Raw genomic sequence first — 14096 nt, 5'->3', positions numbered from 1 at the left:
ATGCAAGTTCCATGAAGTTGTGATGTTGCGAGCAGTACACAGTCATTATCTTAGTACAAACTCAGAAGCAGGCTCAAATAGAACAACTTGGTGAGTTGCGGTCATGTTTTGATAAGTAGTACATGGCTAAACAAGTGCATTACTTATCAAGATTCTCGTCTCGTGCCACTCCCACGACGACGGTTGGGTGAGTCCAACGCGCTCAATGCGTCCACACGCATTCGTATGTCATCGACATCGACCTGGAATCTCTCCTTCAGGGAATTTCGCCCCTGTTGTATGGTGGACGACAGGTCAGACGATAAAGGAGATGCACATGCTTTCTCCAATCGCCGAACACTGTCTTGGCGAATATCTTCGCTCTCTTGTTGCACACTGTTCAGCATGTCATCCAGCTCGCGAACATCATCCTGGAGCTTCTGCCTCATCGAATCTTCACGCGAAGACACATGCTCGGTGGCCGCGTGTCGGTTAATATCCCAATGACCCATTTTTGAATTCGGATCAAGCTGGGCGAACCTTTTCCTTTCCTGCGCTTCGATTGCGTCCATGCTCGTACCATGCTCGTCATATTTCTTTTCCCTCAACTCACGCATCAAAGTGCCAACAAAATATAAGCTGCCTGTTAGGACGATGAGGGTATCATCTGACGACAAGTACTTTGCTGCCAGTAGGGCCCTGTGCGCACCAACTTCGGGTACTGCCACGCCTGCAATGTTCGGATGTAATCTTCTCGCGGCCTCAAGTATCTTTTGAGGATCCATCGCTTGGACCCACGGCATGCCTTCCACGGGACCGAACTTTGCAGTGACAACGCCGTCCCCATCTTGAACCAGTGTCGCAAGGAACTTATCCACATCTTTTGTGTCAGACATGGCGAGTACCCAAGTAATGGGTTTCCGCGTCCGCAAAACGCCCGGATCTTGCATTGGAGACTTCCCAAATCCTATCCTCGAACCGCTGATCTTAGAAGAAGTGCCAATGTACTCACGGAGAGCCTTTGCAGCGTCTTCGTTGTGTGCACCGTCTACAAGAACAGTCCTATCAGGTCCAAACACAGCCGGTACTCCTTGATTGTGGAATCGTCCTGGAAATGGTTTGTTTTTAAATGCATCAACAACTTGACCCACTTTTGATGGAGATTTCCCCAGCCCCTTAAGCGCTTCCTCTACAGCAAGGTATGCCAGTACCGCATTGTCACGTTGGAAAGGTGCCAATGTTGATGCGAAATTCTTCCACTTAGACGTAGACCAGATCCTCTCCCTCAGATCTTCGGTATCTGCGTGAACCAATGGTCCGGCCCCCACCTCGTTGGCTATCTCTTCAATGACGTTGCGGACATTCCACTCATTACTGGTATTGACAACATAGGGTACATTCGGCCGCAAAATCCCTGCCTTATGCCTTGCAATCTCGTCGAGTGTGTTGCCAAGAAACCCCTCGTGATCATAGGAGATCTTTGATATCACTGAGACAGCCTGGTTGTTCAATATATTTGTGGAGTCGAGCTTCCCGCCCATGCCGACCTCGACAACACCAATCTTGACTCTCTCGTGCGTGAAGATCTGAAAGACGATTGCGGTCAGGATTTCAAAATCCGATGCTTGAATGTTTTGTGCCTCGTTCAATCTCTGGAAGTACTTCTCCGCATTCATAAACTTCGACTTGGATATCCCCCAACCATCGATCTGAATGCAATCCCATCTGGCACCATGATTGATTAGATCGTTGCAGCACGGCCACGTGATTAGGCGCCTACCTATTGACTAAATGGGGGGACGTGAAGCGGCCAGCGCGTACATTGCGTTTTTGGAGGAGAGAGGCCACATGGGCGCAGATTGAGCCCTTGCCGTTAGTTCCAGCAACATGTATGGCCTTCCATGGGAACTCGAGATCCTTCACCAGAAGGGCTATGCGTTCGAGGCCCGGCTGGATCATGGCCTCGAGAATTCGACAGCCTTCAAGGGATCATGGGCAACAATGAAGACTTTCTGGTATTACCTAGGCAACGGCATTTGATCGTTCGTTTTGAAACGCACAGTCACTCTGTTCCTGCAGAAGCTTGTGAGTCAGATGGAGCAGTGGTCGAAAACGCGAATTGGGATTAAGCGAGCCTTTCCCGTTTTGGGATATCGGTCTTGGCGTCCGTGGTTGGAGTCCAATCCCTCCCCGTGACGTTTGAGGTTGTTTGGTTTGGTGAGGCTGGAGAGGACAGAGGGACCTTTCCTTCTTGTAGGCTTAAACATCATTGACTATCACGAAATATTCGAAGAGGAAATTGATTCTTAAGCATCATTCTTTCCGTACTGTAGGTACGAGGTTATTAATGACAACTTATTTGATGGAAAGGTGGATTATTCACTGAAGGAGAACGTCTACCCGCCACTTTCTCGCCTCGTACTCTCCCTCTCAGCCTCACTCTCCTCGCATTCCTCTGGTGTTACTTCGCCGCTCGCCGCAGGGACTCGCTTACCGTCCGTTCCTTCCCCGACTGTCCCCCGTCCCCCCCCAACCCTCACCCTTCAGGACTCGCCTCATCGTCGCTGGCACCTCCACCTCCCACCCATCACTTTTCCATCTCCCATCACCAGTTTTTGTTTCTTTCGCACCACGAAATGGGTCTTCCAGTGTGGCGCGCACCCTCTCCAGAGGTAAATAACGCGACAAAAGTCGACCCTTCAGCCTCAGCGCGCTCGCCCATCCGCCGCCGTTCTCCGTTCGCAGGTCGACGCGCCCGGTCCTCACGATCCCCTCGATCTCCACGATTGCTCGATCCTGAATACCTCGCGACTGTGTCGCATGGTGACCCTATCCCACGTCCTTTGAGTGGTCGTCGCAGCGCTGCTCCCCCAGCCGCGCCTGAGCTGCTTCAGATACCACGAGCCGAAATCTGGACAACAGGCATCGAACGTTATCATCATCCTGCCGAATCGACAGAAGATGACGAAAGGTTCGCAAACGCCATGCGCCTGCGCCGGGACACTATTTACCGGACCATGTACGACTCGAATGCCTCATCAGGCCACAGAGACACGCACCGCTTGAACGGCCAACTCGCGGCCCTAACACCAAACTTTGCCCCCGCTGCTGCATCGCGGAATGCCCGCGCGGATGGTACCGTGGAGCGCATTAGGGAGCGTTATTTGAGTTCTAGGAGGTCGCCCTGGGACCCGGCGCGCTCGCATCATCCTATGAGCGGAAGTCTCCTTCCTGAGAACATCATTATTATTGAAGACGCCGATGACGATAACGACAGCAATGCAGTTGGGTTTCCACCTCTTCGCAGAATGGGTCGTCGCACTATCGCTGATGGACCACTACCGTCGAGCTCTCTTCGCGAGTCCTGGAGCCCTGCCACCACTCTCGACGGCCTTGGCGATCGAGAACGCAGCATGAGTCCTATCGACGACCACTGGGATACAATGCTCAGCACCGTTGCGCCGGATCCTGTCGCTCCATCTGCGGATTCTTCTTTCACTTCTGCGGCGGCGTCGGCTTCCTTTTCAAACTCACACTCGAGCTCCCGAGCCGGCAGCTCGAACTCTAACTCAGCAACGTCATCGCGCACACATTTGACCATCCCTTCGCGGCGAGGCTCTCCACCGAACGAGGTCTTCATGCGGGCCTGTGACACCTCCGACGACGACACTGCGTCCGACACAGAAGAGGAAGAAGACACGACATCACGTCTTCACCGTTCCTCGCTTCGTCGGAGGAGCCGACAAGGGTATGCCGATGAGCCGCCGTCACGCGACCCCAACAGGTACTCGCGTGGTATTCGGGACCGCTCGCGCGAAGCGAGTGCATACGTTCGGGGATTCTATGGAACCACGTCGCGCGACAGTGCTCACCCACCCGAGCAGCTCTTGGAGGACCATGCGGACGGGCATCTGGAACCTTTTGCAGATGCGGAGTCGCAGACGCTAGACCAGGAACTCCGCGATGCACGCGCGATTCTCGAGAGGATTGCTCAGCGAGACGATGTTTCGGACGATTTTTGGGCCTCGGTCGGTTTGACGAGGACACTGGCGGATCGTGTCGAGCGACTTCAGCAACGCGAGCGACTATGATTGTTCTGGAGCTTTCAATGACCTGCAGGCTGGTCAGGCTCCGGATTGTATTTCTTATCTGAACGTTTACATTTCACGTTCATTCGGTTTGCTTATGGGTTTCTTACGCCCTCTAATGATTATTCGGGACCACTATGACATAGTGACGGGGGAGCATTGCAAGAGCCACCATTTGGGTGGCTCGTTCATATTTTCTGAGAAGCAAGATACACATGATGAGGATGAGGGATTCGATGGCGGAGCAGGTTTGGCTCCGCTTTGGGAAGTGGACGATATAACTTTCTGGGATTTCTTTGACTGGGCTTTCAGCTATGTACGCTTATTTTGCAGCGAGTGCTATTAGGGATTCCAGCATCGGGAGATGCATCATTCTGGCAGAGAAACAGAAAAAGCAATGGAAAAAGCTTTCCTCTGGCACGGTCATCAACGTGCCTTGACCACTTCAATTTCTTGCCTTGACTTTTGTGTATGAAATCCAAAATCGCACATGTGGCAAGTGCTGTGATTCAATTGGAGGCACAAAAGGGTTGTTTAGATGTGTGAAGAGCAAGGTAAGACTACTCCTGGAATCAATATCAGCCCATCTGAAAAGTCATGGTTCCTTGAGAATTGCTACTGGTTGTTACTGTGCTGCTGATATGAGCTAAACGCAGCCAGATATTCAGGTAGTATCATCTTTACTAGTATAGCAAAAACTCCGCCCTCGTACTCAGTGTTGTATTTGTTTGGTATGTTGGATAAGCTTGAGCTTAGGCCCGTGAGCCAGCAATTTACTCTTGGGAGGAATTAATTATACATATTGGTTTCTCCTGTCACATCCCTTGCTACTTGTTACACAAAGACGACTGACTTGTTATCCGATTGACTCATTCCTCCATATCCATGCGGATCGCCAAAGTGCCTATTCATCGATGGATCGAGAGAGAGCTCAGTTGTTGGAGGCAAGCGTAGGTGTAGAAATAAGGTCAAGACTCGAGAGAGGGTCGAATGGTTTTCGAAACATTCTCTACGATGGACACAACCTGCCGGATTTTCCCCAAGAGGCTCCCATAGTCCTGAGTAACGTGTGAATGGCCGTCTATGTGGTCATCACGCCCTTCCCTTTTTTTTTAGCAGGCATCTGAGTATTTGGTATATCAATAGTCTCCCATCCACGAACACCTCGATGTTCCTCCGGCATAGCTTTATTAGCATCCTCGAAAGATTTCCAGAAATTTCGGAGACCTGTTGTACCATCTTCATGATCGTCCATCAATGAATTGTACAGTTCTTGTGTTTCCTCTTCGATTACGAGAATGGCTGCCTTGAATCTGTCCTATTGAATCATCAGCATGAACTCTGTCAACTCTTATATCTAGGTCATACTTACATTGAGACCAGTTACTTCAGTTGCAACAGGCTTGTTTGTACCGATAAGACCCATGGCGTTGTCGTATAGACCTTCCATACGCCGTTCCATGGCATTGATCCGGTGCCGGATGTTTGTCTATATGGCTTGTAAGCGCTTGGATCGAATCCTATTATACAGGATCAGTTACTATCGATCTGATTGATCCTATTGTCAGGCTACGAAATTCATCAACCTGCGCGGGGCTTTTGCGTCTGTCGTGCCAACAAAGACCGTATCTACTTTCTTCAATTCCTTGCTGAGTTGTTCGATCTCATTGTCCGTTTTTTCAGCTTATTGATGAGTTCTAGCGCGAACTCGACGCTCGGTTCCAACAAACTCACTTGCCGAGGACGTTTCGATCTCGACTAGAGTCCGAATTCCTCGAGCGCGCAGACGAAAGATCCAAAGCTGGACGCGACAAAGGAAGAGACGGTTGCACTACTGAGGCGAAATTTCATACCACGGTGATTGCGACATTGGATCTCGTTACCGTTTTGTCAGTGAACGTGACGAAGCCGTACTTACTGTTTGCGGATCAACAGAGATCTCAACAGATAGCAAGTCAACTGAACCAGCCACGTATGTTGAGACAAGCCTGTCGGACCTATCTCATTCGTGAAACCGATCACACGCGAGGCAATAATGTACCACATACTCACATGTTTAGTAGCAGACTCATCATAATCGCCAAATCATGTACATGACAAGGGCGCAGCTCGAGCGCCTGTCACCTGAAGAACTGGCGGTAGTGTGTGCCAATTTACAGGACGATATCACGACTCGAGAAGCGGAAGAGCGCTCTAAGAAAGATCAGTCGGATACCTCCCACCAAACACTCAAGAACTAGCGATTGTAGGAAAGAGCTTGTCGTGAGGTCTACGACCGACCACACCAGAACTTATATCTCCATGGGTTGTATGTAGGAATGAATACCTCTCAATCGACGATACCCTAGCAAACGCAGACCGTCAAATCGATGAAGCTCATCAACAAGGATTAAAATACAGCCAGGACAACGCTGAATTCTTCACTGCACTCGACAAAGCGATTGAGGACAAACGCAAAGAGATTAATGACAAGTTGACGGACCATGTGATCACCTGCAATGTGTCAACGGCAAGCGTCCCCGAGATGTTACAACGAATGCAGGACATGCATACCCGAGAAGTTACGGGGCTTAGAGCCCGAAACCAACAGTTGACAGAATTGGCGAAACAATTCAGTTCATATGGTCACCGAATTACCCGCCGGGAAGAATCGGTAGCGAAACTGGTAGCTGGACGGAATAAACAATCCGCTCCTAGTCAGCAAACATCCAGTCCTAAAGAGCGCGGAGGAAATGACCTTGTCAAGACGGAGTTCAGCGACCTATAGGCATTGGAATATGTTGCCATCAGGGGAATATTTCGCTCATTGAATTCGATCAAGGAGAGCTCGTCTATCTCTCAGAGCTTGGGAAGAGATTCATGTACGACGACGTTCCGAAAGATTTCGCTGAAGTAATCGATGTTTAGATATGGTTCGACATTTCGATCGATCCACCTGGGAGCGGAGACAAAAAATACATTCAATTCTATTCAATCAGACTTTCCAAGATTGTTTTCGCTTGCATATTATATTAAAGATGTTTCGCACACATCAGTAAACCCCGTGTGCATCATTGATCTCCTATGGACGATCGTGCGCTCCTGGCAAGTTCCTCTACTCCTTAATCCTGCCATCTTGCACCATCTCTCTAATCGTCTTGATACTGCTCTCCACCGCCGTCTTCGCCAACTAAACATCCCAAAGTCAGCATCAACTTTGCTACCAAAAGAGAAAGGCCGCGTACAAAGGAAAGGGGGAAAGAAAAAGAACTCACAGCAAGTAACCTCTTCCGCTCTTTCGCCTCCGCCTCACCTGCCTCCACATTGGGAAGGCGGTACTCAAAAACATACGTCATGTGTAGGTCGTCCGGCTCGCCAGATGGACCGTCGGAAACGATGTTGCGGATCTGAGTTCCATCTTGCTGCTCGAAACATACCTATTGCACACCACGGTTAGCAAAAGGGGAATTGGCCCCGATTGTCGTGTATAGGAGAGGAAAGGAATGGCGACGTACCCAGCTGGGTTCATAGCTTGTGACTGTCTCGATGAACTCTCCTCCCGGGCTTGGTCCGCCGAGCTGGAATTGGACTTTGCGTTTCACGATGCCATCTTGGTCGGAGAGGACTTCGCATCCCTTGATAACGGGGACGAATTCCTTTTTCCCTCACACACTTGGTTAGCCCTTTTGGTCTTTGTTATAGAAACTTCTCCTTTCATGCTGCTTTTGGGAGTGGAGGTAGATGACTGATAGGCTGTGTGCCTAGGGAGGGAGGTACGAACCTGTGCGAAGCGGATTTTCCGCTGGAGACCAGCCCAGATCTGGGGGTATGTGAGGACTGGAGTGGCGCCCTCTGGGTTGATGCGGGCGGTATAGGCGAGGTTAATGTTGACCATTGTGTTGAGGATTGGTTTGGTGTGAGATGGTGGAGGATTTATTCTTTCTAGAGGTTGTTTATCGTTGGAATGTTTTGTTCTTATGATGGTTCAAAAAGGACGTAAATGGAATGTAGTTCTTGGGTCGTGTTTGGTTGGAAGGTTAGAAGAGAAGTGATGTTTTGTATTGCCACAAGTATGTGCTGGGTACCAAGATATTTATTTATCTTTGATCTTGGATGTTAGGTGCTGGTTGTCACGCTGCATGCACATCAATTCCGTCGTGTCTCGTCCATTTGCCTTCCAATCCTGCAGGTGTATTTGCTTTACTTGGTAGTTAATTCTTTGGCGGCTACGATGCACTCACTGCAAGTAGGAACCTATGAGGCAAGCCAACGGGCCGCTTCCCCACCAATGCCGATACAGCGAGATTGATTATTCAGTCGCTCCCGTTTGCCAAGCGATTTGTCCGAAGATGCGATTGTCCGAATACCGAGCAATTCAGCGTAAGCAAAACTCGCTTCCTCCCATGTATGTACTCGTGCGGGAAGTGCATACACGGCTGAAGTTTATGATTTCGTCATTGCTGATTATGGCCCCTGTGGGAGGCTCTTGTCTCTAATATTACGTAGTAACTCTGTCCATGCTGCTCTGCCGGAGACAGTTCGCTCCATATAGGACATTTGCCATTTTAGACATATTGTCACGTTAATGAAAGCAAAGCATGTATGAGTAAGTAGGAGGCCCGTAAATGTTGAGTTTAAATTCATTCCAAGTCTATGAAAGGTAACTTTTGAAGACAGTGTTTATATCATTGGGTGTTCTATTTTATCATGAGTCTTGATCGCCTTCAGCTATTGCACATCTGGTAGTTATTGTTTATGCATCCTTGGTGATGTGACCCTTGTTGATCACGAATGCTTCGAGTGCAGCTATACAAAGATTAGTATTTGTCAATCTCGATGTATACATGGTAACTCACAAATGGCAGTCCACAGCCTGTTTTCAGCTTCGGGGTACACAAGCGACCTAGGCCCGTGGAAGACCTCATCGCTGACTTCCTCAGGATGACGAGGCAAGCAATGCATGAACTTCCAGTCGTCCTTTGCGCCACCGCGCTTAGCAAGCTCAGACGTGATCTGGAACCCCTCGAATGCCTTAAGACGTTTGGCAGTTTCCTCTTCTTGACCCATGGAGACCCAAGTGTCTGTGACGAGGATATCCGCGTTCTTGACAGCTTCTTCGGGCACGTTCGTCTCCAACAGGGAACCAGCCTTAGGCGCCGTGGCAGCTGCTTGGTCAATAACTCCACGCATCTCCTCGGGAATCTCGTATCCTTTGGGCGTTGCGACGGCGACATCTACACCCAACTTCGCGGCACCAATGGCGAGGTCAAACAAAACATTGTTGGCATCACCAACCCAAGCGATCTTGAGGCCCTCTAGTCCAAGCGATCCTGCTGAGTTCGAGGGGTATGTTTCGGCAATCGTGAGGAAGTCGGCGAGGGTCTGGAGTGGATGATAGAGATCGGAGAGGGCATTGATGACAGGAGCAGAGGAGTACTTTGCTAGGTCTGCGACGTCCGAATGCGGGCCCACTCGAGCTATGAGGGCTGCAGTCATACTTGACGCGACAACGGCGGTGTCGTATACTGACTCATTGACCTAACTGGTGGTGAGTAGACGGAACTCGATTACTAGAGCGAACTGGATGTGATAACACACATCATGGATTGAACGGGGATACATACTCCCAATTGAATGTCATCTTTGCTCAAGAAAATAGGATGGCCTCCCAGCGCAACGACAGCACCCTCAGCAGACAACCTAGTGCGAGTGCTTCGTTTGCTGAAGGTCATCGCGACTGTCTTTCCAGCCAATCCACTTCGGAGGGACAAAGGCACTTGACCCGTAGGTTTGATAACTGACTTATGGTGGTGTGCATTACGGATGAGTGTGGTGAGTTCTGAGGGAGTAAGGTCTGCTATCGATAGCAAATGTCGAGGAGCAAATGGTGATGTGGGTGGAGCAGCGGGGGACGACGTGGAGACGGAACGCAATTGAGCACGAGGCGAGCTTCGAAAAGCTGTAGTAATTGGTCGTGTAGACGCCATTGGGGATTGCAGAGGTTGAGCGATCAGCAATTGAGAAGAAAATTTGGTGTTTTGTTTTGTGCTGAAGAATAGAAGACACGAGAGATAAAGAAACGATGTGATGCGTCACGAAAATGATAATAAAATCTGGGGTTCGGTGCACGGTCCACTCTGACAGAAGTTGGTATGTGATTGGGCCCTGACTCCCTGAGCTGCTCCATCCCAACTCTGACCAGAGTAGTCTACTCTGCAGTTAGATACTTGTTACCTCGTAGTCTCAGGTATAGAAATATCTTCTACACCTGAAGTAGCTAAGCAAGAATGTCCTGTAGCCAGTTGACAGTCTTGGGGTCCCGCAAAGCGTACATGCATAATGCACATGTTGTAGGCATACACAATAACAGGTACCCAGTGAGAATACTACTAGCAAGGGTCAGCCCGACCTGCCTTCTGTACGAACAAGAGTGGAGAACACATGAACGGACTTGGGAGCCTAGATTGATAAACTCATTCCTTTCTCTTCACTCTAGGAGTCTAGCTAGGTACACCGTCCGAGTCGTGTTGTAGTTGAGTCCATTATTCCATTCTAAGATAAGACGAGGAACACGAGGGAGGAAGGTCACTGTCAGTCATCCTTGGCCCGACCAATCATGCTCCTCCCAACCCCCAGTCCAGGTACCAGGATCTCCGCCGCATTCATGCCATGGCATGGCTCTCGTGTTGATGACGACCTCGATACAAACCTACACACCTACACATACTACCTACATCTACCTTCAACTTCTTAATACGCAAGCCCTTCCATCGCACCTCTGCGCTCGCCTACATAACCTAAACTCGGTGATTCGACACATTACTACGACTCGTTGATGACTGCGACAGCCTAGAGGCCTGTCGTCCTCCCGGCACAGATCATTCGCCCCTCCGCAGCCATGGCCACCCCCGACGGACAGTTCGCCTCGTCCAACGCTCCCAGCTCGCGTCCAGCCTCGCAAAAGTCAGGTCGCTCCTCGCGCTCCTCACGATCGCATCCGTCAAGTCGGACCACAGAGCAGACACCTCTGCTTGCGAATGAAGACAGATCCCATGAAGATGAGCATATAGACGAAGAGGAAATACCCGAAACCCCCGCAACAGCATCGCTTCTCCAGTCCTTGATTGGTACCACAAAGGAAGGGAAATTCTCATCATGGAAGAAGCGATGGCCCAGCATTGTTGCTCTTGTTCTTCTATGCATTGCTGTCATTCTTATCATGCTAGGCTTCTTGGCCACCGAGGGAGTAGAGGAGTACGCCATGCAGGCCGCCGACTTCAAGCCTACGAAGCTCTCCCTCGGCTCATTGACCCATACTGGTGCCAAGATCCACGTTGAGGGGGATTTCAGAATGGATGCTTCCAAGGTCGAGAAGAGCAGTGTGCGCAATTTAGGACGCTTCGGAACGTGGATTGCGCATGAGGTTGAGAGTGGACCTACAGATGTCGATGTCTACCTGCCGGAATACGGCAACGTGCTTCTCGGAACGGCCAGAATACCTGGAATCAAAGTCAATGTTCGCAATGGGAAAACCACCCACGTTTCTTTCGATGCCGACGTAGAACCAGGCTCACTTGAGGGAATTCGCAATATTGCCAACGACTGGATCGATGGCAGATTGGGCCAGATCAGAGTCAAAGGCAAAGCTGAGGTTCCTTTGAAGTCCGGATTGATTCGCCTCGGCAAACAGACGATTGAGAAATTTATGATCTTCCAAGGTTAGCAACCCTCTCTACATTGACACGGTGTTTCCTCACTAATGCATACGTAGGAAATGACGTTCCTTCCTTGCCTGCATACAACATCTCTAAGATTAACATTCACGAGGCTAAAGATGGCAACAAGGGCATGGGTGCTGATGCTGAAATCGACATTACCAATCAGTTCCCACTGCAGCTAACGCTTCCACCGGTAGCTGTAGATGTACTCGTTGATGGCTGCCAGCCGTCAGACAAGCACATAATGGTTGGCACTGCCGAAACTCCGCGTCTAGATGTCGAACCGCATACCGATCTTCACGTTAATGTCACAGGAAACGTTGAGGAACTACCCGATTCTCTGACTGCCATCTGTCCTGATTCCGCCAAGTCACCGCTCGACTCTCTCCTGGGGGATTACATGCACGGCGATGCCGCCACAGTGTACATCAATTGTTGCAAGTTTCCTGATCCAGACACTCCTAGTTGGGCCCGAGATTTGCTTAAAGACATTACGGTTCCCGTACCCTTTGCTGGAAAAGACATGGGCAACCTGATTAAGAATTTCTCCCTTGCCGATGTGCACTTTTCTTTGCCCGACATGTTCGCCGATCCTGATTCCCCGGAAGCATCGCCTAAAATCTCTGCTATCATCAAGGTGGACATCAATTTGCCCAAGGAGATGAACTTCCCCCTGGATGTCGATGGTGTCAAAGCTGATGCTGATATCTACTATCACAATAAGAAGTTCGGGAAGCTGAATCTAAAGAAATGGCAGAAAGCGAACTCGACCATGATTGACGCAAATGGTGATGAGTCAGCTTCACTGCTTGTAGAGGCCCAAATCAAAGACGCTCCTATTGATGTTCTCGACTATGACGTGTTTAGCGAGATCATTCAATCACTACTAGGCGGGAGCAAACCGGTCATGCTAGATATCAAGGCGGCAGTGAGTGTCAAGGTAGACACTCCAATGGGCAGCTTCGCTGTACGAGAGATTCCTGCAGAAGGAGTCGTCCCCGTTAAACGTTCGTGACCTAGTTCGTGATCCTTTTTCTTAGCCGGCCGTTTGGCAGTAGACTGACAATTATTGTGCAGCTATCGGACACGGTAATGGCGATGGCGATGGCGACAAAGCGGGCTTCAATAAGAGTGCTCTAAATCTGCAGATGGGGAACCTTTCCATCATCGACACTACGCGCACATCAATCACCATAGGAGCAATGGCCAATTTGACGAACCCGACTAATTACTCCGCTACTGTTCCATACGTCAATATCAACATTCTCGTCAATGACACTATTGTCGGACAAGCTGTTGGGGAGAACATCTCCGTTCATCCGGGTAACAATACTAACATCGCTGTCAAAATTGTTTGGGATCCATTCACGCACAGCGGAGATAAGGGCAAAGCCATTGGGGCTGAATTTTTATCTCAATATGTGTCTGGTAATTTACCTTCCTAACACTCTATGTGAAGCTATCCCAGGCTGACGTTCATCCCAGGATTCAATACATCACTTACGCTCCAGGCCCACAATGGCACCATACCTGCCCAACCGGGTATTGGCTTCGTTCTTTCCAGTCTGCCAATAACATTCCCAACACCTCGTCTCAACACCCCAAAGAAGCCAAACGACGGCGACGGCGACAACGATCCAGACAATGATCCGCCTTCAGAAGACGGCAAAACGCATTTTATCCGCGGCGCAACAATGCATATCATATCCAGCACTGCAATATTCACACTCTCCTCACCATTCTCCTCAACAACCCTCTTCATAACCAGTCTGAACGCAACGTCCTACTACGATGGCCACCCATCCGGCAAGATCTTGTACGACCTTCCCTTCGCCGTACCCCCAGGTCTCTCTGACACTCCACGCTTGCCCGTGGATTGGAGTATTGGCAGTATAGGATACGAAGCGATCAAGAAGGCGCTGGGTGGTACTCTGCAGCTCAGCGCGATCGCAGACGTAGGCATCCGGATCGGGCAGTGGAGAGAGCAGATTTGGTATAAGGGTGGCAAGATCGGTGCGCATGTTCGATTGTAAAAGACGAAGCGTGCCTCATTTTGGGATCCTACTGTCGGCTCCCTACATTAGCGAATATAAACGCATCCTAGGCTAGGTTACGTCTTTGTGTGTACAAATAGGGATGGCAGACATATCGTACCATATATGCCATTTTGCGGGGAGTTTTTGTTTTTGATATGTGTATTGGTTCTATCCGGGTAGATTACTTTTTGGCAAGCGGCGCTCATGGCGTATCTTATTTTAATGGACTGGTGTACGTTGTACTTCCTCAAAATCATATCTTTTGAAGCCCTTTTTCTAGACATCAAGCAAAGAAC

At 49.8% G+C, this 14096-nt stretch overlaps 5 protein-coding genes across 5 annotated transcripts; 2 read left to right on the top strand and 3 right to left on the bottom strand.

Annotated features, from left to right (window-relative positions):
• Positions 1–6: 6 nt before the first annotated feature.
• BU24DRAFT_394797 (FolC bifunctional protein) lies at positions 7–2055 on the bottom strand. Its single transcript, XM_033525230.1, has 2 exons — positions 1760–2055; positions 7–1704 (listed from the first exon to the last, which is right to left on the bottom strand). Exons 1-2 carry the CDS (start codon positions 1936–1938, stop codon positions 147–149), a joined length of 1737 nt encoding a protein of 578 aa, XP_033382119.1. The 5' UTR covers positions 1939–2055; the 3' UTR covers positions 7–146.
• A 188-nt stretch (positions 2056–2243) lies between these two features.
• On the top strand, positions 2244–4516 carry BU24DRAFT_424794 (uncharacterized protein). Its single transcript, XM_033528595.1, has one exon. It carries the CDS (start codon positions 2616–2618, stop codon positions 4068–4070), a length of 1455 nt encoding a protein of 484 aa, XP_033382118.1. The 5' UTR covers positions 2244–2615; the 3' UTR covers positions 4071–4516.
• Positions 4517–7057: 2541 nt separating this feature from the next.
• On the bottom strand, positions 7058–8394 carry BU24DRAFT_424789 (DUF1857-domain-containing protein). The gene is made up of 4 exons (XM_033528594.1): positions 7828–8394; positions 7562–7702; positions 7322–7483; positions 7058–7236 (listed from the first exon to the last, which is right to left on the bottom strand). Exons 1-4 carry the CDS (start codon positions 7939–7941, stop codon positions 7162–7164), a joined length of 492 nt encoding a protein of 163 aa, XP_033382117.1. The 5' UTR covers positions 7942–8394; the 3' UTR covers positions 7058–7161.
• Positions 8395–8720: 326 nt separating this feature from the next.
• BU24DRAFT_424788 (ornithine carbamoyltransferase mitochondrial precursor) lies at positions 8721–10105 on the bottom strand. Its single transcript, XM_033528593.1, has 3 exons — positions 9671–10105; positions 8903–9584; positions 8721–8852 (listed from the first exon to the last, which is right to left on the bottom strand). Exons 1-3 carry the CDS (start codon positions 10031–10033, stop codon positions 8800–8802), a joined length of 1098 nt encoding a protein of 365 aa, XP_033382116.1. The 5' UTR covers positions 10034–10105; the 3' UTR covers positions 8721–8799.
• A 521-nt stretch (positions 10106–10626) lies between these two features.
• Positions 10627–14088, top strand: BU24DRAFT_394790 (uncharacterized protein). The gene is made up of 4 exons (XM_033525229.1): positions 10627–11764; positions 11818–12771; positions 12842–13192; positions 13250–14088. The coding sequence occupies exons 1-4, from the start codon at positions 10945–10947 to the stop codon at positions 13795–13797; spliced, it is 2673 nt and encodes an 890-aa protein (XP_033382115.1). The 5' UTR covers positions 10627–10944; the 3' UTR covers positions 13798–14088.
• The last annotated feature ends 8 nt before the right edge of the window (positions 14089–14096 follow it).

This window comes from Aaosphaeria arxii, assembly GCF_010015735.1.
Source record: "Aaosphaeria arxii CBS 175.79 unplaced genomic scaffold BU24scaffold_6, whole genome shotgun sequence".
Classification (NCBI taxonomy): Eukaryota; Fungi; Ascomycota; class Dothideomycetes; order Pleosporales; genus Aaosphaeria; species Aaosphaeria arxii.
The sequence above is the reverse complement of the archived record's forward strand: the minus strand, read 5'-3'. Positions and strand labels throughout refer to the sequence as shown.

Excerpts from the sequence above, each read along its gene's own strand:
- BU24DRAFT_424794 (XM_033528595.1), top strand. The coding sequence starts at position 2,616 with ATGGGTCTTCCAGTGTGGCGCGCACCCTCTCCAGAGGTAAATAACGCG.
- BU24DRAFT_394797 (XM_033525230.1), bottom strand. The coding sequence starts at position 1,938 with ATGATCCAGCCGGGCCTCGAACGCATAGCCCTTCTGGTGAAGGATCTC. Across the intron at positions 1,705-1,759 it reads TCCCCCCATTTAGTCAATAG|ATGGGATTGCATTCAGATCG; the intron begins GTAGGCGCCTAA and ends TCATGGTGCCAG.
- BU24DRAFT_394790 (XM_033525229.1), top strand. The coding sequence starts at position 10,945 with ATGGCCACCCCCGACGGACAGTTCGCCTCGTCCAACGCTCCCAGCTCG. Across the intron at positions 12,772-12,841 it reads AGGAGTCGTCCCCGTTAAAC|CTATCGGACACGGTAATGGC; the intron begins GTTCGTGACCTA and ends ATTATTGTGCAG. Across the intron at positions 13,193-13,249 it reads TTTATCTCAATATGTGTCTG|GATTCAATACATCACTTACG; the intron begins GTAATTTACCTT and ends CGTTCATCCCAG.
- BU24DRAFT_424788 (XM_033528593.1), bottom strand. The coding sequence starts at position 10,033 with ATGGCGTCTACACGACCAATTACTACAGCTTTTCGAAGCTCGCCTCGT. Across the intron at positions 9,585-9,670 it reads AAGATGACATTCAATTGGGA|GTCAATGAGTCAGTATACGA; the intron begins GTATGTATCCCC and ends ACCACCAGTTAG. Across the intron at positions 8,853-8,902 it reads CAGGCTGTGGACTGCCATTT|CTGCACTCGAAGCATTCGTG; the intron begins GTGAGTTACCAT and ends ATCTTTGTATAG.
- BU24DRAFT_424789 (XM_033528594.1), bottom strand. The coding sequence starts at position 7,941 with ATGGTCAACATTAACCTCGCCTATACCGCCCGCATCAACCCAGAGGGC. Across the intron at positions 7,484-7,561 it reads CAAGCTATGAACCCAGCTGG|GTATGTTTCGAGCAGCAAGA; the intron begins GTACGTCGCCAT and ends GGTGTGCAATAG. Across the intron at positions 7,237-7,321 it reads AGCGGAAGAGGTTACTTGCT|TTGGCGAAGACGGCGGTGGA; the intron begins GTGAGTTCTTTT and ends TGGGATGTTTAG.